General features: G+C 40.3%; 1 protein-coding gene across 2 annotated transcripts in view; it reads right to left on the bottom strand.

Moving 5' to 3' along the window:
- Window positions 1-23,517, bottom strand: part of TTC27 (tetratricopeptide repeat domain 27) — a 97,506-nt gene extending 73,989 nt beyond the window's left edge. For both annotated transcript variants that reach the window (XM_008162253.3, XM_054728214.1), the window contains exons 1-6: window positions 23,245-23,517; window positions 21,654-21,831; window positions 19,926-20,055; window positions 16,190-16,330; window positions 11,025-11,127; window positions 342-506 (exon numbers count right to left, since the gene is read on the bottom strand). In XM_008162253.3, the coding sequence (XP_008160475.2) occupies window positions 342-506; window positions 11,025-11,127; window positions 16,190-16,330; window positions 19,926-20,055; window positions 21,654-21,831; window positions 23,245-23,344 (817 nt within the window). In that variant the 5' untranslated portion in view covers window positions 23,345-23,517. The remainder of the gene's footprint in view (window positions 1-341; window positions 507-11,024; window positions 11,128-16,189; window positions 16,331-19,925; window positions 20,056-21,653; window positions 21,832-23,244) is intronic.
- Between the last annotated feature and the right edge of the window lie 2,556 nt (window positions 23,518-26,073).

Genomic DNA, 26,073 nt, shown 5'->3' with positions numbered 1-26,073 from the left:
TACAAGGAAGGGCAATGTAGGAAGGCCAAACCAAACTTGGGAATCAGGAGGGAGGGGTGGAAAGTTCCTTTGTGTCCTACCTGGCTTCTATACTATTAGCATGTGTCTACCTAGATTAGGAAATAAATGGGCATCTTCAGAAATAAAAATATATATATAATTTCAAGTTTGTTGTAAAACTATGAATTTTTAAAATAAAATCTTTAAAATCCATTTTTGTAAAGCAAAGAATAGGACATAGAAAACCAAATACAACCAAACAATATAGCCAAATTGCCAATGTATATATTAGTTTTATCAAAAAAATTAATCAATTAGCCACAAAAAATATAAAGTCTTACCTGTCAAATCAATTTGTAATTTGCTGATGTCTTTAGCAATGCTGAACTGATCTTTTGCTTTTTTATATTCATAATAATATAAAAATATATATGCACATTCCAGATGGAACTGAATAGCCAAATATCGACCTGAATCATCTACAAACAGATGTTCTAGCTTCAACACTGCAAGATAAAAGACAAACATTAAAAACTATGATGAGAATAAAATTATATTAATGAGTAAAATGTTGAGTCCATAGTATGTGAAGTATATATTACATTAGCCCTGCTCTTAAAGAATTTTAAATCTGGAAGATAAGGAATTCATAGAATAGTTCACAGCTAAAATTTGCTGAGTGCTTGTATGTTCCAAGCAGGAAGCTAAAGACACTATACAGGTTACCTCCTTTACTCCAAACAATCCTAGAAGGTATTATTCATAGCCTGCTCTTTCTTGTTTTAGAGTGCTTGCCTGCACCATATGATTCATAACCCTTTTCTTTCTTGTTTTAGAGTGCTTGTCTGCACCCTGCTATTAAAAAAATATGACAACACAAGGTGTTGATACAAAGTACAAATGAACCTATGAAGAGCTAAACAACACAAATGTAGAATTTCTCCCTTAAAAGAAGGGAGAGCTCTTCCCAAAAGCGACCTGACGTGACCTCTGAAAATGGTTCAGTACTCACTTGACCCAGAAAACCCCACAAAATCATGCAAATCAAGAGTTTCAAATGTTCGTGTTCACTTTAAGAACACTCATGAAACTGCCCAGTGCCTTCCTTCAGCGTACTGCATATCCAAAAGCCACCAAACAGCTGAAGGATGTCACTTTGCAGAAGCAATGTGTGCCATTCTGTCCTTACACTGGTGGAGCTGGTGGGTATGCCCAGGCCAAACAGTGGGGCTGGACATAGGATGGTGACCAAAGAGAGTGCTGAAGTTTTGCTGCACATGCTTAAAAATGCAGAGTAATGTTGAATTAAGGGTTTAGATGTAGCTTCTCTGGTAATTGAACACATCCAAATGAACAAAGCTCCCAATATGTGGTGCAGAATTTACAGAGCTTATGGGTGGATTAACCCGTACATGAGCTCTCCCTGCCACATGGAGATGATCCTATTGAAAAAGAGCAGACTGTTCCTAAACTAGAAGAAACAAAAGAAACAACTGTAAAACTGCCTTTCCCCCATCCTGCATTATAGGTAAGTCCCTTATCAGATATATTATTTGCAAATATTTCCTCCTATTCTGTGAGTTGTTGATGAAAGTTGATACTTTCTTGAGCATATCATTCAAAAGAAAAGCTTTTTTTAATTTTAAAGAAGTTTAAATTATTTTTTTCTTTTGTTATTCAAGCTTATATATATACTAGAGGCCCAGTGCACGAAATTCGTGCACGAGGGGCGGGGGTGTCCCTCAGACCAGCCTGCACCCTCTCGAATCTGGAACCCCTCGAGGGATGTCTGACTGCCCGTTTAGGCCCGATCCCACAATCCAGGACTGCTGGCTCCCAACTGCTCGCCTGCCTGCCTTCCTGATTGCCCCTAACTGCTTCTGCCTGCCAGCCTGATCACCCCCTAACCACTCCCCTGCCAGCCTGATTGATGCCTAACTGCTCCCCTGCCAGCGTGTTTGCCCCTAACTGCCCTCTCCTTTAGGCCTGGTCACCCCTAACTGCCCTCCCCTGCAGGCTTGATTGCCCTCAACTGCCCTCCCTTGCAGGCCTAGTCCCTCCCAACTGACCTCCCCTACTGGCCATCTTGTGGTGGCCATCTTGTGTCCACATGGGGGCAGGATCTTTGACCACATGGGGGCAGCCATCTTGTGTGTTGGAGTGATGGTCAATCTGCATATTACTCTTTTCTTAGATAGGATAGAGGCCTGGTACATGGGTGGGGGCCAGCTGGTTTGCCCTGAAGGGTATCCCGGATCAGGGTGGGGGTTCCCTTGGGGTGTGGGGCGGCCTGGGTGAAGGGCCTGTGGTGGTTTGCAGGCTGGCACATCCCCTGGTGAACCAAGTAGAGGCCCTGGTATCTGGGATTTATGTATCTTCTACAATTGAAACTTTGTAGCCTGGAGCGGAGTCAAGCTTCCTGCTCGCTCCATGGCTGGCAGCCATTTCTTTTGGGGTTTATGTGTCTTCTATAATTGAAACTTTGTAGCCTGGAGCGGAGGCCTAGGCCAGCCAGTGTGTGCGGAAAGCTTTGCTTCTTCCATTGCCGGGGGCAACCCTTGCCTCCTACTCTTTCCAGCTCAGTGGCTGCCGCCATTTCTGTTTGGATTTGTTTACCTTCTATAATTGAAACTTTGTAGCCTTGAGTGGAGGCTTAGGCCAGCAATGGCAGGCGGAAAGCTTGGCTTCCTTTGTTACCGGGGAAACCCAAGCCTCCCTCTGCTCTCTGTGGCTGTAGCCATATTGGTTGGGTTTATTTGCATATCTGCTCCTGATTGCCTGGTGGGCGCTTGTGGGCATGGCTTGTGGGTATAGCGGAGTTAGGGTCAATTTGCATATTACTCTTTTATTAGGTAGGGTGTGTGTGTGTGTGTGTGTGTGTGTGTGTGTGTGTGTGTATGCTTGAATAATATATATATATATATTATTGATTTTAGAGAGGGAGAGAGAAGATAGAAACATCAATAATGAGAAAGAATAATTGATTGGCTGCCTCCCGCACGCCCCCTACTGGGGATCAAGCCCACAACCTGGGCATGTGCCCTTGACCCGGGACCCTTCAGTCTACAGGTCAACGCTCTATCCACTGAGCCAACCCAGCAAGGGCCTTACTCAAGCTTTTGATGTGGTATCTAAGAATCCATTGCCAAATCTGACATCATGAAGATTTACCCCTATATTTTCTCTTGAGAGTTTTAAAGTTTTAGTTCTTATATTCAGGTACCTGACCCATTTTGATTTAACTTTTTGTATATGATGTAAGATAAGGGTCCCATTTTATTCTTGTGCATGTAATTACCCAAGGAGCCCCAAGACCATTTGTTAAAAAGACTGTTCTTTCCCCATTGAAACATTTAACATGTAGAATAAAGCAAGTAATTATGTTAACATTGTTAGGAACAAGATTTTCAGTTTAACAGGTATCAGTCAAAGATAGAAACATTTTGCAAAGTTAAATTTTTTTTTCAAACTATAAGAGAAAGTTTATTTAGAAAGACACAGGTAGAAGTGAGCCAAGTAACGGGCTCAGGAAATGAGTTACCCGGGCAAAAAAAAAAAAAAAAGGACCCTTGAAGCTTAGGGGACAGGGATGTAGGGATGTAGGGAGGGAGGGAGGAAGGGAGGGAGGGAGACCGACCTTCAGAGAGAGAGAGACCTTGAGAGATGAGAGGAGGAAGAAAGGCTTGGGATGAGCAGATATTTAACAATCCTTTGATGGCTATCACTAACAAGATGGAAATCCAGTGTCCTAGTGATCTAAGGTCTAGTTCAACCTGACACACAACCCCTCACATCTGCTCCTGCAATTCCCAAACACAGACATTCCAGTCTCCCTGCCTCTCTCTGTACATACTGTATACCCTGTCCAACTTCTCCACCTAATAAATTCTCACTGGTTCCTAAAAAGTCAGTCCAAACATCAAACACTTTGTGAAGCCTTCTTTGATCTCAAGTTTAGACTAATCACATCCTTTCCTTCATTCCTTCCTTCCTTCCTCTTTATGCCTTTTTCTTCCTATATTCTAGCACCTATCCCAATGAGCTCACTGACATCCCCAGCATCTAGGACAGTGACTGGAGCAAAACAAGAATTAAAAAAACATATGTATTTTTACTAAATATCAAATATGGCAGGCAACAGAAAGGCACAAATAAAACTGGGAATAATTGAAGATTTTTCCTATTTAAAAAATAGCATGATGAAACTGCTATTTAGAAAAACCAATCCAGTAGTGATGAATATGGACAAGGAACAAATGCCAAAAAAGAGTCTACAGGGGAGGTGCAAGGTTTCGGACATGAAGTGATAATGATAGTGGCCTTCAGTAACTGGAGGGCTAGCCATGCACAGGACTAGCCCTATCCCACCATCTCTGTTGCTCCACAGCAAGGCTGTCCACTAAGTCACTGGTGATGTCATTAAGTATTTGATAGCTGCACTCTCCAAAATGATAGCCATTAGCTCCACCTGGTCTCTGAGCACTTGAAATGTGGCTAGTGAAACTGAGGAACTCAAGTATTTAATTCATTTATTTCACTTCACTTTATTTTAAATAGTCACGTGTGGCTAGTAGCCACTATATTGGACAGGAGCTCTAGCTAGCAGTTGTGGCAAAATAGCAGATATTTTAAATTAATAAAAGGAACCACTTTGTAGCAATTATTGATCCTAAAAATGGAGTGGGCTCCATCTCAAAGTCATCTTGGAAAGTGCCCAAGAAAAGAGGAGATGACTTTTTTTGATACAATTTCCAACAGATTACAGCATTAGGATGGGTGGAAAGATGGCCTACAAAGAATCAAATTATTTTTGCCTGGAAAAGATTCAAAGATCATTTTTACATGGAAGAGAACTTTGGTTTGGAAGTTAGATAAGTTACCTGAGGTCACACAGGGAGTCAATGACAGAATAGCAACTAAAAGCCAGATCTTACAACACTATGTTCTGTTAATTTTCTTGACTGTGACAATTTCATGGGAATGAATATGTAAAATGTCATCAATTGTATACTTTAAATGAGACTTATTATAGATTAATTATACTTTTAAAAAGCACACTATAGCCGAAACCGGTTTGGCTCAGTGGATAGAGCGTCGGTCTGCGGACTGAAAGGTCCCAGGTTCGATTCCAGTCAAGGGCATGTACATTGGTTGCAGGCACATCCCCAGTGGGGGGTGTGCAGGAGGCAGCTGGTCGATGTTTCTCTCTCATCGATGTTTCTAGCTCTCTATCCCTCTCCCTTCCTCTCTGTGGAAAATCAATAAATATATAAAAAATAAAATAAATAAAAAGCACACTATACCCACCTCTACACCACTCTATGTCAACTCCTTAGCATCATCTCGTTAGAGTTATTGAAGATAAATTAGTTAATATATTTAAAGATTAGAACAGTGCTTGGTATAGAGTAAGTACTACAGAAATGTTAACTGCAATTATCACTATTAGATACTAGAATTCTGCCCTACTGACCATTCTGGAGAACTGTAATTGGAATCAGAAACTCCAGATCATAGTTCTGGTTCTTGGACAGTCTCTCCGAGTCTCAATTCTTTGTAAATGAGTTAATTAACTGCACAAAATAATCTCTAAAGCAGCAGTCGCCACCGGTGGTCCACAGACCATGGCGGTCTGTGAGGTCTGAAAGGTTGGCGACCACTGCTCTAAAGGCCCTTTCCAAATGAAAGATTTCAGAAGTGGACTAGTTTAAGAGTTTCAGAAAGAAAAAAGAAGGATGGATATGGGGACCTTAGGGAAGAACTGATAAGATTTAAAAACTGGCTAAATATGCAGAATGACGGAAAACAATGAATCAACTATGAACATGAAGTTTTGAGCTTTGGATGACTCAAGGTTTAAATAAAAAGAAGAGCATGTTGACACAATAGAAGTACATTTATTGTTTTAACAAATCAGTAAGTACATGAAAATGAATATTCATGACCTTCTAAATCAAACCCTCAACCAGTACATTTAAAACATATGCTAAAACCAAAATCTGTTCTCATGAGATTATGTGAATGCTGTGTTAAAATGAAATCCCTATGGATAATTATAATTACACTAGAGGCCCGGTGCACGAAATTCGTGCATTTGGAGGGGGGGCGCAGAGTGGGTCCCTCAGCAGGGCCTGCGCCCTCTTGCAGTCTGGGAGCCCTCGAGGGATGTCCAACTGATGGCAGTCAGACATCCTTAGCGCTGTCGCAGAGGCCAGAGAGGCTCCCGCCACCTGCCACCGCTGCCTTGCTCACTAGCCATGAGCCTGGCTTCTGGCTGAGTGGTGTTCCCACGGTGAAAGCACACTGAGCACCAGGGGGCAGCTCCTGCATTGAGCATCTGCTACATGGTGGTCAGTGCATGTCATAGGGACTGGTTGGCCCACCATTCGGTCTATTTGCATATTAGCCTTTTATTATCCTACCTAATAATAGAGTAATATGCAAATTGACCGTACCTTCGCTACACCCACCAGCCACGCCCACCAGGAAACCGTCGCAGGGATGCTGGGGTGTGGCAGAGCCCAAGGCCGGGAGAGCCTCGGGCGGAGGCTTTCCCGGCCTTGGGCACCAGCGGGGAGCCTGCACCGATAGCAGGCAACCACCGGGGGTCGGCTCCTGCGAACCATAGCAGGGAGGCTGGGGTGCAGCTGAGCCCAAGGCCGCCGCCCGAGGCCAAGCCCCGACCCTGAAAGAAGGCAGAAGGCGGTGGCCACAGCCAAGGCCTGTGTCCCCAGTGCCGGCAGAAAACTAGTGTAGGCAGCCAGGTGAATGAAGGTCTATTGCACGAATCTTCGTGCAAACGGGCTGCTAGTATAGGATAATCATATTTAGCATGATTAATAACATTCATTCTAAAGTATCAAATTATTTTACAAGTAAGTGCATATGTCAATCACCAAGAAACTAATCTCTTGAACTCTTTCAATGTGGGAACAATCTGACCCTAGAGTCACACAACTGCTGTAGATGTCACAACAGAACCCTTGAACAAAGCATTTTAACCTATTTCTCTTAGACAGTGACTTCTTCATGAGCTCATCTTCAAATAGCTAAACTGCAATATTATGGCTCATGCATTTTCAGTATCAAAGCCCACAATAAATGGTTGTGTATCCTTAAGCAGTCTTTTTTTCATATATATATTTTATTGATTTTTTACAAAGAGGAAGGGAGAGGGACAGAGAGCTAGAAACATCGATGAGAGAGAAACATCGATCAGCTGCCTCCTGCACATACTCCACTGGGGATGTGCCCGCAACCAAGGTACATGCCCCCAAACGAAATCAAACCTGGGACCCCTGAGTCTGCAGGCTGACGCTCTATACACTGAGCCAAACTGGTCAGGGCCTTAAGCAGTCTTTAGAGAACCATGGTTTCATGAGTGTGACATCCAAGAGTGCTTTAGATGGTGCTGAGAGACACCATCTCAAGATTCCAACTTACTCCTTTCAAAGACAGGATCAGTCCAGCTGACACTCTGATGCACTCTATTCCACTACATGGTACTGATGCAACATTCTTGGACCAAAAGATAAAGATCACAGTTGTTCATAATATACTTGCTCTGTTTCATAGACTGCAAAAAAATCCTTCCAACTTTCTGATAATCCCTCAAGGGCAACATTTCAAATATAATATTCTTCCCTGGACACTGAACAGTATTTCAGTTATAACTGACTGCTTGGTTAACACTTGGGTCAAATCCCAGAACAAAACATTTTTTAAATAAAATTATTTATGAAATGTTGCAGTTTAAGACTATCTACAGACCTATTTAGACATAGCCAAATGGACCAATTTATGACTAGATAACATGAAAAATGTCGTTGATTAGCCTAGAATAGCAACATAAAAAATTCTGAGTTGTAAGGCAAAGCAAATGATATGCTACAATACACTGCAGAAAGGAACTGAGACCACTTGGGGAATGAGTCAGTTACAGTCATATTTTCCAATATCTTAGTTATTATCCCTTTCTGTTCAGAAACTTAACTTTACCTCTTAGAATTCTCTCTAAAATACACCATTGTGGTTCCTGCCTTTAAAAATAGTACATAAGAAAGGAATTTTCTTCTTTTCTTAATAAAGAGTTATCATTATGAACATTGGTCAGAGATATGGTAAAGAGACAGCCATTAATGTAGATTTACATAATATAGAATAAATCTGCATCAATGGCTATACCAAACTTCATTTCCTTTAAAAAAAACAACTGCCTGTGATACCTTAGTTTTTGTTCATTTACAAATTTTCCATGAAAGTATAATAAAACATAGGAAACTGTATAATATCCTATGCAGTAGGCTGTAACTACCTTTTTAAAATTAAATAGGACCTGAATCCTGATGCCATCCTCCTCCAATTTTTTCCCATTATCCTCTGGCCAGAGCCAACTTTTCCCCCATTACTTTCAATGACATTCAGCTCATCCCTGGCTTTCAAAACTTTACCCAATTTCACTAACTAGCTGCATACCCCCCGCCCCCCCCCCCCACACAACACACACACACACACACACACACACACACACACACTCATTTCCTTCTTGCACAGTTTGTTTATATAGTGTCTCTCACTTAAAAAATATGTGAAGACATGAATGGGGGAAGACACAGTCTACACATTTTCATTTCACTAAAAACAGAAAGAGGACAAGACAGATCTGCTAGCCCTAACCAGTTTGGCTCAGTGGATGGAGCATCGGCCTGCGGACTCAAGGGTCCCAGGTTCAATTCCAGTCAAGGGCATGTACCTTGATTACAGGCACACCCCTGGTAAGGGGGGTGTGTGCAGGAGGCAGCTGATTGATGCTTCTCTCTCATCGATGTTTCTAACTCTCTCTCCCTCTTCCTTCCTCTCTGTAAAAAATCAATGAAATATATTAAATAAATAAATTAAATAAATAAATAAATAAATAAGACATATCTGCTAAACAGGCATCATCAGGTCTCAGTTTTCTCCAAGTCCCACTTGATATTCCATTTTGAAGAGAATGCCATACCTAAGCAACTCTATTATGAAATGACTCAAAGTACCACATGGTATCTGGATAGAATCAAGTTTCTCATGCTTCGATAATATTTTACATTTTGAAAATTTCGTGTACAGAAATTAAATTAGGTCAAATCTGCAATCAAGATGGAGGACTAATAGAAAGAGTTCCCCCTAAAAAGTACATATAGAGCCCTAGCCAGTTTGGCTCAGTGGATATAACATGTTAGGGAGATAACCAATCAATGTGTCTCTCTCACATCAATGTTTCTCTCTCTCTCCCAAAATAGGGCCAGAGAAACAAATATTTTAGAATATAATAAAAGTAATCCCGTTATTTGCAGATTCTTAATATTTCCTACAACTTTTGTGATATTATACTGTTAATACAGTTTTGGTAATGTTATTAAATTTAAAATCTTTCTTATTGAAATATTAATTTTTATTGCATGTAATATTATTATATTTAAAATTGGGTTTTTTGAAATATTCGTGTTTATTATATGTAACAATAAATAAATAAATTCAGTGGCAGAATAAAGTTTTTAAATATAGAAAGTTGAAGCTCAGAATACTTTTTTAACATAAAGAAAAGTGTATTTATTTTATTATTACTATTATTTATTTTAATCCTCACCCAAGGATACTTTTTCCATTTTTTTTAGAGAGAGTAGAAAGGAGGTGGAACCTGACCAGGGTCCAGAGATTGAGCCTGCAACCAAGGTACATGCCCTTGACTGGAATCAAACCTGCAACCCTTCCGTCCAAGGGCCAACGCTCAAACCACTGAGTCAAACTGCCTGGGGCAGAATAAATATGTTTTAATAGAGACAAAGTTTATTCTAAAATGCCCTTTCTCGCCCTAACTGGTTTGGCTCAGTAGATAGAGCATTGGCCTGCGGGACTGAAAGGTCCCAGGTTCGATTCCAGTCAAGGGCATGTACTTTGGCTGCGGGCACATCCCCAGTAGGGCAGCTGATCGATGTCTCTCACTCATCAATGTTTCTAACTCTATCTCTCTCCCTTCCTCTCTGTAAAAAAAGCAATATAATTTTAAAAAAATTTAAAAAATGGAGACAAATACAGGATGTCATATGAATCTTACCATAAAATATTTTTAAATAATAAAATGCCCTTGCTCATTCCACAGCCTTATGTTACCTAAAGTCCTGAAAGAATATAAACCATGTCCTAATATAAACAATATAAATGAATCAATTATTATATATTATTAAAATCTATAGTATTATCGATTCAAATATCTTCATTCTGAATTATATACAGATGGTTCACTTTATCTAATATTAGCATATACTTATGTATTTGTCCTAGTAATCACCTAGTTTACTATATTACTGCACAAATTAATGTCCTGTCTAGTGTAGCTGATCGACCTTTGTATAATCACAGGGTTGTACACCTGAAATTAATATATGTCAACTGTAATTGAAAAATAAAAAACAATTTCAAAAAATCAATGTTAGAAGAAGAAAACAATAATAAAACAAAACGTAAAAATGTCTCTCTAGCCACTGTCACCCTCAATAAAAAGTATTTTCCACCAAAAATTTTTTAAAAAAAGCTTTTCTTCATGTATTTAATAAGATATAGGATAAATAATTTCCTATTCTGCATGCAATTCACTCCATAATGAGTTAAAGATCTTTTTGGAAAAAAGGAAGCTTACACTTGTTTTTGCTTTTGCAAAAAGACCTCTTAAATTAAAGAACAGAGAAAATATTAAAATACCTTTAAGCAATTCATGATAAAATCATGGTGACCTGCATAGAACAGATCATTCCTTCTAAGTAGGTAACATAAATAATAATGATTGCCTTTTAAAAAAAAAAAATGCAAAAATAAAATAAATTCTATAATCTGACAACCTAATAATTTGATATTCCACCTCCAGAAAAAAAAAGAAAGAAAAAGAAACAACCTCAAATAAAGTCACTATTACCTATAAAAGGATAAGCTAAAAAGGAATGTCTCAGTCAAGAAACTGAAATGGAGTTACAAGCCCTGCTACATACCTTGATCAATACAATCTTCAGCAAGAGCAAAAAGCTGAGGTGAGCGTTCCTCAAGCAACTGCTGGTGAACATTCACACACCTCAAAGTCCACCAAGGCAAGCTCTAGAAAAAGAAAGCACCGGGTATGTTGAAATAAAGGGACCCTTTGGAAAAATATCTTTTACATTAATTGAAATGAATTTTTTTACATTTGTGAAACTGACCTTATTCAATAAGCTTCTCAATCCACTGCTATGTATTCAGTAATAACACTCAAATCCACTTCTACATCTTCCACAAAAACATCCCTGTCCTCTGTTCTCTCAGAGCCTGTTCTTTTTAGTCCACTGGGCTTCCTGACACCATTTCAAACTCACCATCTCCTCCACTAAAATGTCTGCTGCAACCACACTGTTTTCTGTCAGCACCAACAGTGCTAGGAGGCCCGCAAGAACCTCCTAGGGGGAGCCTGGCCGGTATGGCTCAGTGGATTGAGAATGGTCCCATGCAGCAAGAGGTCATTGGTTTGATTCCCAATCAAGGCACATGCCTGGGTTGCAGGCCCCAGTCGGGGGCTTGCAGGAGGCAGCTGATCAATGTTTCTATCTCTCTTTCCTTCTCCCTTCCTCTCTCTCTAAAATCAATAGAAATATATTATAAAAAAAAAAAAAAAAAAAAGAACCTCCTGGGAGTGTGGGGGGTGGACATTTTCCTTCATTTACACTCCCAGCATATACTTGTACCTCCCTTTGCAAACACACTCCACTGTGATCCTGTATGTCACCCCTAGCTTTCAGTGTTGTCCACCATTTACCCAACAAGATGAGAAATCATGTCTTACTCATCTCTATCTTCCCCAAAGCAATGTGTTTTGCACAAACTACCAAATAAGAAATACACTGGATTCATTCAGATATTGTCCAAAACCGGGACATTCCCTTCCACACATCTGTGAAACCTCTCCCATGAAGCTCTGTCCCACTAGTGTTACACACTCTGGTCTCTCACTTCTGAACTTCTACACTGCTCCTAGAAGTTAGACCACATTGGACAGCTCTTGTTTTTCAAGTGTACAACTCTATCTAGTCCATACATTTTTTGAGGGTAAAGACTGCATTTTATACATTGTCTTGACTAACTCACAGGCTGAGAACACAGTGGTTTTTCTCTCTTCTCTGATGCTTGTTCTTACTTATCATTACATCTTTATTTAAAAAAAGAAAAACAACAAACAACAACAACTGGCAATACATAAGCCAGGGGTCCTCAAACTTTTTAAACAGGGGGCCAGTTCACTGTCCCTCAGACCGTTGGAGGGCCGGACTATAGTTTAAAAAAAATAGGAACAAATTCCTATGCACACTGCACATATCTTATTTTGAAGTAAAAAAACAAAACGGCAAAAACACCCGCATGTGGCCTGCGGGCTGTAGTTTGAGGACGCCTAACATAAGCAAACACAGTGAAGAGTGAACAACTCTCTCCTGCTGCCCCAATGCCATCGTTCTTTCTCAGAAAAATCCAAGACAAAGGCTCATATTCTTCTACATCTTCCTCTATGAATGTGCGTGTGTGTACAAGTTCTATTTTTTATAGACTCACTAGAGGCCCAGTGCACAAATTCATGCACGGGTGGGGTCCCTTGGCCTGGCTGGCGATCGGGGCCTATCTGAGCTGGCGGGCCCATGGGAGGAACTGTGGGAGGTTGGCTGTGGGAACGCACTGACCACAGTCAACTGCAGCTCCAGCACTGAGCATCTGCCTCCTGGTGGTCAGTGCGCATCATAGCGACTGGTTGACTGGTCATTTGGTCGACCAGTCCTAACGGTTGCTTAGGCTTTTATATACATAGATTAAAGCATTAAACATGATCGTGCACTAGATCATCTAAATTAAAACTGTCGTTTTGAATTATATTGTGTAACACTGTGAGAAATTAATTTTCCTTTTTATAAAAAAGTAATAATTACTAATGGGAGGTCATGCTTAATTACCAAGTTTTACTTGACCTTAACATCTGCATTTGATTAAGAGGTAAAACTGCGTGGTTCCCCTTCTAAACTGCTGTACATCACAACAGTTGCAACAATGACACAATCACAAATGAATTTCGACTCTATGACAAATGCTTTCTAATTATTAATGCGGTTTCCTCTGTCCATGTAAGGAAAGATAGAATTATCTAATAGAAAGAAGTTTCACATCATTTTTAATGTAATTCCCTGGGTGTTGCCTCATTCTGTTCCTATCAGTAAAGCTAATGAAGTCAGTGTACACATCAGCTATCTGTCCCTTATCCCCTGTCAGCAATAAGTGAGTCAGGTTTGGCAGCAGAGTCTTTTCCTTTTCTACATATGGGAATTTAGATAGATCCAAAGAGACTGCCTTTGTAAGAAAATATACAACATAAGATGCTGAACTCTTAAAAATCAGATCTAGCCCAGCTGGTGTGTGGCTCAGTAGTTGAGCATCGACCTACCAACCAGAAATTCATAGTTTGATTCCCAGTCAGGCACATGCCCTGGTTGCAGGCTAGAATCCCAATGAGACATTGATGTTTCTATCTCTCTCTCCCTCTTTATTCCTCTCTGAAATAAAAGTGTGTGTGTATATATATATTTTAATCAGATCTATAAAACTAACTCTTAACCCAAAATCTTTATATACTAGAAGTGGGAGTGCAAAACAAATAAAGCATAGCTATGTTCTACTAGAAAATAAAAGTGCCTTTTTCTATTTGCCAAGAATTGCTTAATAGAACATTTGAGTCATTAATAAATAAGAGAATTTGAAGCCTTGCTTTAGATGGTTTCTAGATCCTGCCTCCTGATTACAGGGCTTACTACAGAATGTTCTGATGGAGAAGTCATGCTACTCAATTACCTCCTAGAAGGCAGGGGCATTCCTGTACTCAGAGACACCCAATAAATGCTTGCTGGCTTATTCCATTTTATCAACAAGAGAACTGGAATTCAGAGAAATTAACTAGCATAAGGTCACACAGTTGTTAAGTGGCTGAGCCAGACAAACTGGTGTGATTTCAAAGCCAGGACTCTTTTCACTTCACATTTACATATTATTAATACTAGTCTACAAATTTCACAAGTTAGAGGGCAGGGGGAAATCATCTTTTACAGTTCCACCAAAATAATACTGCAATACACAACTTGATACATTTCCTAGGAGCCAACTTAATCAAAATTAATTTAAAAGATTAAAATTAACTTGGATAAATATGTTGTGCTTTGTAACCAGTTTACCTTCATTTATTAAAGTCACTTTTAACATCATCATTTAGAGAGTAATGTATTCAAGACCCAAAGAGAAAAAAACTTGAATGCTTTGATTGACAGGCCAGGTTTCAGCACAGAATGATCTTTGTGTTGCATAGAGACGTGCAATAAGAAAACAGGGTTAAAAGCTGAAGTCAAAGTTAAACACATGCCAAGAAATTCAGGTAACTTGTCTCTCCAACCCTACCAAGTATGACCACATGTTAACTTGTTCTGCTAGTTGCTGATAGTACATGTACCTTTATTCAAGTGATGCTTAATATACTTTCTGATCAAAGTTTTCGACCAACAAAACTTAAAATTGTCTTATTCACTCATTAATGACCATTAGTCTCACTAGAAAGAAAATTCTGTCATCTGGTAGCCTCATCCTTGTTGATACTTTCTTCAAAGCCAAGCACATACTAGTTAGTCTATAGCAGCGGTCGCCAACCTGTAGTCCACAGACCACTGGTGGTCCGTGAAGTCCGAAAGTTTGGCGATTGCTTGTCTATAGGACCATTTAACTCAGATCAACTAGGGAAACATTTTTTAATTCAAACTAATGTCGCTAAGAAAACAATGATAAGACCTTATATCTGCTAGGACATGTTGAAACACATCAATTAGAAAAACTTCCAGAGCAACTGATTCCAAATAAATCTCTGGCTCTCATGAGATTTGTTGATAGAGATATCACTTCCTTTCTTGCCTCTTCTCTGTCTAAACTTAAATGCTTGTGAAAGCAAGCCCTCATACAGTACAAACCAAGTCTACATTTTGCCATAGAAATATTGTGTTTTTTAAATTTTTTCAATTTTTAGAAACTAAGGGACTTTACATAAAATTTAGATTTACTATTGGCAATATAGGGTCTGAGTCCCCAAGATGCAACAATCAGAACAGGAGTAAGCAAGATACAGTCTATGGGCCAAATGCAGCCCACAACCAGTATTTGTACAGCCCAAGGAGTCAGAATAGCTTTACATTTTTAAATCATTCCAAGGAGAGAGAGAGAGAAACATTGTTCAGTTGTCTCCCATACACACCCTAACTGGGGCTGGAAACCACCTAGGTATGTGCCCTGACAGGGAATCAAACCTACAACCTTTGGTGTACAGAACAACACTCCAACCAACTGAGCCAACTGCTGAGGCTAAAATTAAAATTTTAGTAAACATAAATAAAACTTTATTGGTACAACACAGTCACACCCATTTGTTCACACAGTCTCCAGCTGCTTTTACACCACAACGCAAAGCTGAGTAGTTATAGAGACTCCAGTAGTTAAAATAGAGACTGCACAAAGCACAGTGACACCTCCTCTAAACCTCCAAAGACTTTCTTTGTATTTCTTGTTATTTTGTCGCCTCCTACTACTGCCTGTTTAGCTTTCTGAGTCTGAGTGCTTCTTCTCACTAATTTACACATGACTTAAGGAAACCACGTCAGATACTCAACAAATGCTCTACTAAACCCAACCCAAATAATGAAACAAGGGTGGATCTCGTGAGCCAGGAAATAGTAACTAAGATCCTCTGCAATCGATCATGCTAAACTCTGCCTATTGCTCATTATCTTACATGAAATTCATAAAAGACTATGAAGGATGTTTTTAAACCTATATTTCAGGTTCAGAGAATGAACATTTATATACATGCATACATGTTACATACATCCATACTTACAATCCTATTAAAGAGGCTCAATATAATCTCATTTTATACTAGATGAAAATCATGAGGGGAGAAAGCTTTTGCTTATGTTCAACAGGTTTTAAAATTAAATACCTACAAGGTAACTTAGACAATAAATATGTTAAGATATCGTCAACATCACACCTAAAGTCTGGTGCTAATCAGCACAAAAGTCACACCTGGGTATGAACCTCCTGGTTCCCTGTCTTCCCTTACCTGAAGTGCTGTCAGTTTATGTCTTACATTCACTAGGATAATGCGTGCTAATAACAGCAGTATGGGCTTCGAGGTCAGGCTGTAGACTGATTCACCATCAAGAATGAGCAGACTCAGAACAACTGCATCCAGTCCTTTCACCTAAAAAAAAAAATTTGTAAACTAAGAAGATATAATTTAACAAAATATCATTAATCTTTATGTCTTGTAATTACACATATTTTCCAGTTACTCCAGTTCTGAAGCAAAGACATTAATCTATTACATAGTAATTGGCACTGGGCAGAATCATAACATCATAAATGCCCTTAGGGATCTACAAATCCAGCCGGCCCTGACAGATCCCCCACCCATCTGCTGTGCTTCAGAGGAACAGGGAGCTCAAGACAATACTAATACTGAAGAGGCATCATGACTTTATAGATTTACTTACAACAAAATATCATCTCAGTAAAAAGCATCCCTAAAGTATTTTAAACACATTTCACATATGCTTCATTAGCTGGCAAATGTCATTACAAAGCATGACTGCTCCATAATTTCTTTTATTTTTGTTTGTTTCTCTTTTTTTTTATTGTTTAAAGTATTATATATAGTAGTACATATATGTCCTTTTTCTTTTCTCCACTGACCTTCCCTCCTCCCCCCTCCGCCTCCCCTAACCCCTGTCGCATGCCCTCATAATTCCTATCAAGCCAACAAGGTCTTACATAGCAAGTGCTGAGCAGGCACACAACCAAGGAGCAGAGAACAGAAAGCTGCCAAAAAAAAAAAAAAGAAGAAGAAGAACAAAAGAAAAAAGAAAAACATTTTTTTTTTTTAAAAGCTGCAAAATAGGGATGCCTGTGAAAACTCCACCCCTTGACTGCACAGATTTCCTAAATGTTTTTAAAATGTGAACTGCACAATTGTGACAGGTTCCACAAAAGAGACAGCAGGGATGCGTAACTGTTAGGAATATGAGCTCTAATCTCAGAGACACAGGATGGTGTCCTTTGTCTGCTTCTTATCAGTTTGTAGACAGATAAATTTCTTAACCGAAGCCTCAGTTTCATCAATTATAAAATGAAATAATAGAAACTATACCTCATAGAATTCTTATGATAAAATTATACTGAGAAGTATAAAGAGGAATAAAGACAACATGAATGACTCCCACCAAACCACACATAAAGCTCACTGTTATCTCCACTACGGACAGAAGGAATTTTTTTAAAATTCAATCATTAAGAAACTATTTTGAAGTTATTTCCAACTGCCTCAATTTTAGAAGTGAGACAAAAGATCCAAAAAAGTTAAGTGAAGCCCCAAATCACACAGAACTTAGGGTCTGAATAAAGAATATAGTCCAAGTTTTCCAACTCCCAAACCAATGTTTTCCCCACCACATGCTGCCTTCCCCAGGGATCTCTCTACCTCTTCCTGCCACTCAGCAAGGTCAGGGCCGTGGAAGGCATTAGGAAGGCCTCAAGTTCAGGACCAGGATCACTCCCAGCCTTCGCACTGACACAAGGCCATAAATTAGAGGCAGGGGAAATTAATCTGGCTTTGGTGACTAGACTCCATGACCATAAAGTATATTCACAAATATTTGTGCATTGCAAGGGCTAAGAAAGATGAATCAGCTTTATATCCCACATATGAGTGAAATCATATGGTTCTTAACTTTTTCTATATGACTTATTTCACTTAGCAAAATAAGATCTATAACATTAAAAGCAACAAATGAACAAACAAGACAAATAAATAAAAATCCATGCCACAAACAACAGTATGTGGTTACCAGAAGGAATGGGAGGTGGGAGAGTGAAGAAAAGGGTAAAGGGGATCAGATACATGGTGACGGAAGGAGACTCGACTTTGGGTGGTGAACACACAATCCAATATACAGATGATATATTATAGAATTGTACATTTGAAACCTATATAATTTTAATAACCAATGGCACCCCAATCATTTTAATAAAATTTAAAAACAATAATATAAATAAAACCATTAAATCTTTATAAAAAGAAAAACATGAATCAGCACAGGAAAATGACAACTACAAAATACTGCCCAGTTTAAAATTTTCAGCTCCATCTTTCCAAATCCTCTATCCAGGTGGCTGGATAAATCCTTAGATTGCTGGTATAGAGTATAAATTGTATACTCCTTTTAAAAGCATCCTGACATTACCAAGGGAAGTTGAACATGTAAACACCCTTGCGCAAGAAACTCTACAGCTTCCCTATTAAGTGTTGGGGATGGTTGACAAGTGTGTTGAAATACTGATCCCCTCAGCCCAACTACAGCCTGGGGCCAATAAAACCTCCTCCTCCATTTGGTATACTGCACCAACCAAATACTATCATTTTTTTAAATCTGCTGTGCTTTGAAACTTGCAAATAATTTCCAGAAGGTGTGTTCCTAATAATATATATCAAAAAATGGAAACAACCCATATGGCCAGTAAGAATAGAACAGAAATATAAAATTGCAGTATATCCATACAATTAGAATATGACACAACAGTAAAAATAAATAATGGCATAATTTCAAAAATATACCATTGAGCAAAGCAAATCACAGAATACATAGTTTGTTTCATTTATATAAAGTTCAAAAATTGGTAAAACTAGCCCTAGCTGGTTTGACTCAGTGGATTTTTTTCCCACAAACATCACTCTCTTCTCCCCGCTAAATGTCTGCTCTTATGATTGCACTAGAATGTATTCCCGCCTCTTCCCTACTCTTCATTTCCTCATAGCCCTGCAGGTTTTAACTCAAGTTCCACTCCCAACTAAAAGGTCTTTGATCATTTAACCTTTCAATAATGACGCAGGGTCAGCATTATGAATTTCAATTACACTGCTGCAATGGAATACAATGACTCAATAAACTGAGTCACACAACCAATTATAATGGCTTTCAGAGTATGGCTGCTTTTGTACCTCTTCTCTTTCTACCTCAGCACCAAATTACTAACATTTATCTCAGTAACTCCATCCCTTCCATTTGCTATGATCTACTGATGCAAGTCAATAACAGTCTTCATATACGGAGAACAAGAATATCAACAGGGCCCTGACTGGTTTGGCTCAGTGGATAGAGCATCGGCCTGCGGATTCAAGGGTGCCAGGTTCGATTCCAATCAAGGGCAGGTACCTTGGTTGCGGGCACATCCCCAGTAGGAGGTGTGCAGGAGGCAGCTGATCGATGTTTCTAACTCTCTATCCCTCTCCCTTCCTCTCTGTAAAAACATCAATAAAATATATATTTTTTTAAAAAAAGAATATCAACAGGGAGACCTCTGTGCCAGGCACTTAAGACAGTATTTTTAAGATAAAGGAACTCACCCCTGGGAACTCTTCCTAAGCATTGCAGCAAAACTTACCTGCAAAAGATTTCCAGATCTGCTGCTTTGCCAGAAAACACCTTTATGTAACTGTGGGAACATAGGCATCTACTAGTATATATATGAGCAACTGGTACAGCTGCCTGAGCTATAAAAACAGAGCAGCTCACAGAGCTCCAGAAAATGGGGACATCTGAAGAGGAGTTTGAGACTGGCAATGACACTTCTGGAAATATGTCAAAAATCTGACTGAGGAACAAGCATTCTTGGCAGGTTTTGTACAAGCTATAAAATCATGAATTCATTCTTACTAATTGGTAACTCCAGTTTCTAAAGACCAGTCCCTGAAGAATAGATCACAGCATAATAACCACATATGATGTTTCCAAGAAGCATACCTCACTGAATTGCTGGAACAAAACAGATGGCAAGAATTCCTGAGGGTGTAAATCAACCGGAGGCCCCGTCCAGTTACTCTGAACAAAGAGTTGCAAACTGCTCACACCAATTAAGAAAATCAATTGTTGTCTGCATATAAGAATAAAGAAATACATGTGAACCACTGTATAACCACCATACTATTTCATTTCAGTTTTAATAAGCAAAATGTAAGATATCAACCAATATTTGAGATTATCTGAGAGTATTACAAAGAAAAATTTCTGACCCAGCCAGCATGTCTCAGGGGTTGAGCATCAACTTATGAGCCAGGAGGTCACGGCTCGATTCCCAATCAGGGCACAAGCCCAGGTTGTGAGCTTGATCCCCAGTGGGGGGCATGCGGGAGGCAGCCAATCAATGATTCTCTCTCATTATTGATGTTTCTATCTCTATCTCCCTTTCTGGTTCTCTCTAAAATCAATAAAAGTATATTTTTTAAAAGAAAAAATATGATCTAAAATATTATTTAAAGATGAATAATTTAAAGATGAAATCAATAAAAATATGTATTTTTTTAAAAGAGCAGCACTAGAGAAAAAAGGTGACCAAAGAGCCTGCTTCGTTAGAAATCAGGAAACTTGGGGAAAACAGGTGTGTAGCAAGATCTTAATGTCTTACTGTAACCATCACAACCAAAAATCTAAATCCCTAAGGCCAACTGCATATAGAGTTTAATTTCAAATTCTTCAAAATGAGGCAACTGAAATCTTTCTTTTCAGATCTATAAGACAAGCTGGAATTCTGCTCTCCCAGTGATTAATGTACATGTATATGTTTTAATGTACACCACAAAGCCAGTTTCTATGATACTGGCACATACTTCAGACAGCAAAATAAGAATCAGGACAGCCATTTCAGGAATGTACCAGTAAACTACCAGTAAACCATAAAAATGAAAAGGAGTGATATTAATCTTTAAAATGAAATAAAATGCCTACAGTAAAATTCTTTTGTGAACTCCCTTATGGATACAAATTATGTCTTATTCCTCTTCACAACCTCAACATTTAGTACAGTAGTCTGTTGAAGAAAAAACAAAGCCATTGCCTAGAAATAATGGTAAAACAAAATTGTATGCATATTAAAGAAAATTAAAACTTGATTTGGATGCCAAGATAATAAAGACAGAAGGATATTAACAAATTTACAACAGTAAAAATTAGGTTTCACTGCTATGTAACTATTATACTTAATCCTACAAACTTATATCAACTTTAGTGGAAGAAGGTAAAACAAGGGTTCCATAATAAATGCATTAAGTTTTCTGATCTCTAGAAAGTTAACAGTCTAAAACATAATAAAAATAATTAAGTATCACTCAGCAATCTAGAAATAACAAGATGAACAGGATATGCTTTCAAGTTAAAAGGAAATATGGTCTGAAGTCTTGTTTATAGGTAAAAACTATCAGACCTAAGCATTTGGAAGCTCAGTGAGTTAGTTACCATCCAATTACATGCCAATTTCATATACAAAACCCTTATATCCTACACCACTTTACTTTTTCATTCTAATGGTCCCCTGGACAGAAGCTCTTACATTGATTATTTGGTACATTATGAGCCCTAAATAAATGTAAAGCTGGGTTTTTCAATAACTGCTAAAATCAGTGCCTTACACTGTAAAAGCTCTATTAAATGTATTAAGATGCACATTCTCTATGAAAACTTCAAATAAAATTCTACCTTTGGGTTTTGTCCAAATCTGGTGAGAAATCCAGGAATGTTAATATCTGCTTCTCTAGGTAGCTGTCAATCTTTTCTTCAGTTATCTTTGTTGAATTAAAAATATTTTGAGTCAATGAATTTAAGAATATGGCCTCATAATTTCCTTCTAGCAGCAATTGTAGGAACGATCCACTCTCTGTAATATAAAAAATTAGATCAATAATCCAAAGGAACAATTTTTTTTCATACTGTAAAGGATACTACTATTTAAGTAAATCTACCATTTTAGTATGCAAAAGAGTATATATCTAGAATGCTTGCTATACATTAATCAAAAAGCACTGAACTGCCGAAACCGGCTTGACTCAGTGGATAGAGCGTTGGCCTGCGGACTGAAGGGTCCCAGGTTCAATTCCGGTCAAGGGCATGTAACTTGGTTGCGGGCACATCCCCTGTGGGGGGGTGTGCAGGAGGCGGCTGATCGATGTTTCTCTCTCATCGATGTTTCTAGCTCTCTATCCCTCTCCCTTCCTCTCTGTAAAAAATTTATAAAATATATATATTTTTTTAAAAAAAGCACTGAACCAATTCCCATCACTCTACAAACATTACTTCTCCTAGAATTAGCAGCTTATCTACAGTATATGAGTAGCAAAGTAGAAGTTAGACCCAGGAATAATATTCCTCATTAATAAGTATTCTCACCCTTCTGCTGGGAATTCAAAGAAATTCCTACTAACAATGTAAAAGTTTCCATAGTCAGAGTTCTAAGACATTTCACAGCCTGGCTGCCCCTACACTCCTCACCCCTACACTCTCTGAAAAAAGCTGGTTCATTGCTCCTCTAGAATCTCACGCACATTCCCTCCTCCATACTCTTACACTTGTGATTTCTCCTGCTGAGCTCTTCTCCACCTGTCAGCCTTATCCTTTAACCAAAAATCAACTCAAGTCTTACTTCTTCCCATGAAACTGTTCCAGACAAGACTTCAGAAACTACCCATCCTGATGCACCTATTTTGTGTGTGCACACACGCACACCACTTATATGCTGTCATAAATGCTATTTCTCTTCTGGGTCCAGTCTAAATACCACAATCAGATGTGCCTATATCCCACTAGTATGTGTGCCTTTTCATTCTTTAACTCTCGGTTAAATGTGCATTGCTCAGAAGAATCACAGCTTTTCTGCTTACGAGCAGTGCAACCTTGAATACATGACTTAACCAATCAGTAGTTAAATTCCTTCATCAGCAAATTTAAAGTAGCATCGACCTTTCGTGTCTATTATAAAGATCAAACAACTAAAAAAAAAAAAGAAAACAAACAAAAGATCAAACGACTAAATAAATGTCAGAAAAGTGGCTGATGTTGCCATTGTTATCATTCCTGAACCTGGGCGATGAGACGTTTGGGGGGGAAGACAAGCTCGGAAGATGAGGACACGCCCACCATGTCAAGTATGCAACCACCCAGAGCCTTAAGCCATCAACAGGATTTTGGTAGGAAAATAAAATAAAACAAGGAGGGGTAACAACCCAGCCACTGCCACCCCTTCTCCTCACAGCCCGACGCTGGCCTGAGTCCCTGGCAAGGGCGCCTCGCTCACCTGAGCCGGCGACTCCCTCCTGCTTCCATTGCTGCCGCTCAGCCTCAGTGGGGAAGCCCCTCAAAACTGCCAGCTCCGGGGTCCACATCTCCCCGGACATCGCCCCAGCCCAAACCGGTTACCAAAACGGTCACACCGAAGTCACACACTAAAGTGAAAGAGGGAAGGTGCACAGACGCCCAAGTCCAGTGGCGACAACGCTTGTGGAACCCCATGTGCTAATAACGGCCCGGGGAGGCGGCCATAACAGCAGCGCGGGGCATCCTGGGAGAAACGGACCCCGCACTAGCTTCCGCCTAGAAAACCGACGCTAAGACCCTGATACTGAGCATGCCCAGTAGAGTTGCCCCGCCCCGAGCGGGGAATGGACGGGATTGGAGGGCGCGGCCGACCTCAGCCCCGCCCCGAGGGCGGCAGCCGCGGGCTGCAGGGGTCGGTGGGAGGCGTGGCGTCCTCAGGGGCCTCGCCCTCGGGACTGCGGCGTTCGGGTCCAGCTGCCCTTCTTTGGAAGGTCTGCCGCTTTAATTCCCAAACCTTCTTGGGTCTGAACGCTCCTCGCTACCTGATGAAAGACGTAGTTCTTTCCGCAAAATGCACGTGGGCCTGTACTACCAACAGCTGGGTACCATCAATGGAGGTGAGAGACCCTGTGGAGTCAGTCCCTAAACCCCAGGTTCAGCACCCCGGCGGCCGCAGAGAAAAAGTATTCTTTTAATGAATTAAAGTGTAAGTAAAGTGTTTGGTTTTGACGTTGCCACTACATAAATTATGCCCGAATGGGGACACCTGGCCAGCCGCTGAGGCAGGGAAGTTTTTGGAGGATAGACTGAACGCTGCAGAAACCCTGCCGCCCTGCGTGCCTGCTGCTGAGCACGGGGCGCCTTTCATCTTCATAGCAGTGCTCGAGGTGAAAACGAAGCTCTGAGGCTCAGCTGTGGCAGGAGGGACTGTGCCCTTCCTCCCACCCCCACCTCCGTAGACTTGGAGCCTGCACTGAGGATGCCACTGGGAGAAACCTGCAGGGTAAGCCTCACCACACAGGGTTCATGGAAGAATTTAGGGCAATACATCTCCAGAACGATCCCACTCCAAGGAGGAAGGAAAAACAATTGGGTTTTTTTTTTTTTTTATCCCCTCCACCCTCTCCCCCACCCCTGCTATCGTGGCTCCATCCCTAGTGCTGGGAGTGCAGGAGGCAGCTGATCAAGGATTCTCATCATTGATGTTTCCATCTCTTTCCCTCTCCCTTCCTTTCTGAAATCAATAAAAATATTTATTTCTTAAAGTCCAATAGTATCTAACGTGGTGCCATCAACTCGAGCTCTCCTTTTGCTCTTTTGTGTGTGGAACAACTTCTTTCTCCCTGGGTCATTTCTTTATTCTCACCCCTCAAGACTCTGGATGTTTCTTCAGGAAGTGTTCCCTGACCATATCACCTTAGTGCCCACCATTTACCTGAGGTAGTTGTCCCTCCTCTGTGCTCCCAACAGTACCCTGCAACTAACACTATCAGAGTACTGTACTGCACTGACATTGTATTTTCATGTGTCATTCAACTCTCACCTGCAGGAACCTGTACTACTATGTATATGAATTGGGCCTTATAATACTGGTATTGTTACTTTCCTTTTTGTAAAATAGTATTCTGAGGACTAATGGTGTAGAGTGGAGAAAATGACCGAAGCTTATTTTAATGACTAAGATCCAAAATTGGAGGAAAACACATATAACAGCAGCTTTTATTCTCCACCCTGATGGGACCCTGACAGACCAAACAATAACAAAGGCTAAAGGATTAATGACTGTTCTTTTACCTTTTATTGCTGATAATTTTATACCTAGATTTTAGCTATCATGTCTGTGGTAAATGACTTTTTATAAATGGACTATCTTTTGACATTCTTGGAGTAGCTCACCACCCACCAGACCTAACACTGTTTCAGAACCTTTAATTTCCTGGTCACATACTGTTTGTCCTTCCTTTATCCATGCTTAAGGAGCTCTGTACCTTGTAGTTCCCCTTTTTTCAGAGAGCAACTCACTGTTCAGAGTATGTCTTCTTCTGGTCAGCTCCAGATTCAGGGTTCCCATGTGCCATTTTATCCTATCTAATACAAGAGAAACATGCAAATTGACCATACCTCCGCTATGCCCACAAGCCATGCCCACCAGCCAATCAGGAGAGTATGCAAATTAACCCAACAAATGTGGCGGCTGCCACAGAGCTGGAGCCAACCAGAGGCTTGGGTTGCCCCTGGCGATGGAGAAAGCCAAGCTTCCTGCCCGTCCTGGCCAATCCTGGCCTCTGCTCAAGGCTACAAAGTTTCAATTATACAAGATAGATAAATCCCAACAAAAATGTCAGCAGCCAAGGAGCTGGAGAGAACAGGAGGCTTGGGCTGCCCCCGGCGATGGAGGAAGTGCCCTGGCTCAAGGCTACAAAGTTTCAATTATAGAAGATAAATAAATCCCAGATACTAGGGCCTCTACTTGGTTCACCAGGGGATGTACCGGCCTGCAAACCACCACAGGCCCCTCGCCCAGGCCATCCCACGCCCCAAGGGAACTCCCACCCTGATATGGGACACCTTTCAGGGCAAACCAGCTGGCCCCCACCCTTGCACCAGGCCTCTATCCTATCTAATAAAACAGTAATATGCAAATTGACTGTCACTCCAACACACAAGATGGCCAGCAAGGGAGGGCGGTTGGGAGGGACCAGGCCTGCAAGGGAGGGCAGTTGGGGGCGATCAAGCCTGCAGGGGAGGGCAGTTAGGGGTGACCAAAACGGCAGAGGAGGGAAGTTGGGGGCAACCGGGCCTGCAGGGG

This window comes from Eptesicus fuscus, chromosome 16, assembly GCF_027574615.1.
Source record: "Eptesicus fuscus isolate TK198812 chromosome 16, DD_ASM_mEF_20220401, whole genome shotgun sequence".
Lineage (NCBI taxonomy): Eukaryota > Metazoa > Chordata > Mammalia > Chiroptera > Vespertilionidae > Eptesicus > Eptesicus fuscus.
Note: the sequence above shows the minus strand (reverse complement) of the source record. Positions and strands in the feature narration are given on the sequence as shown.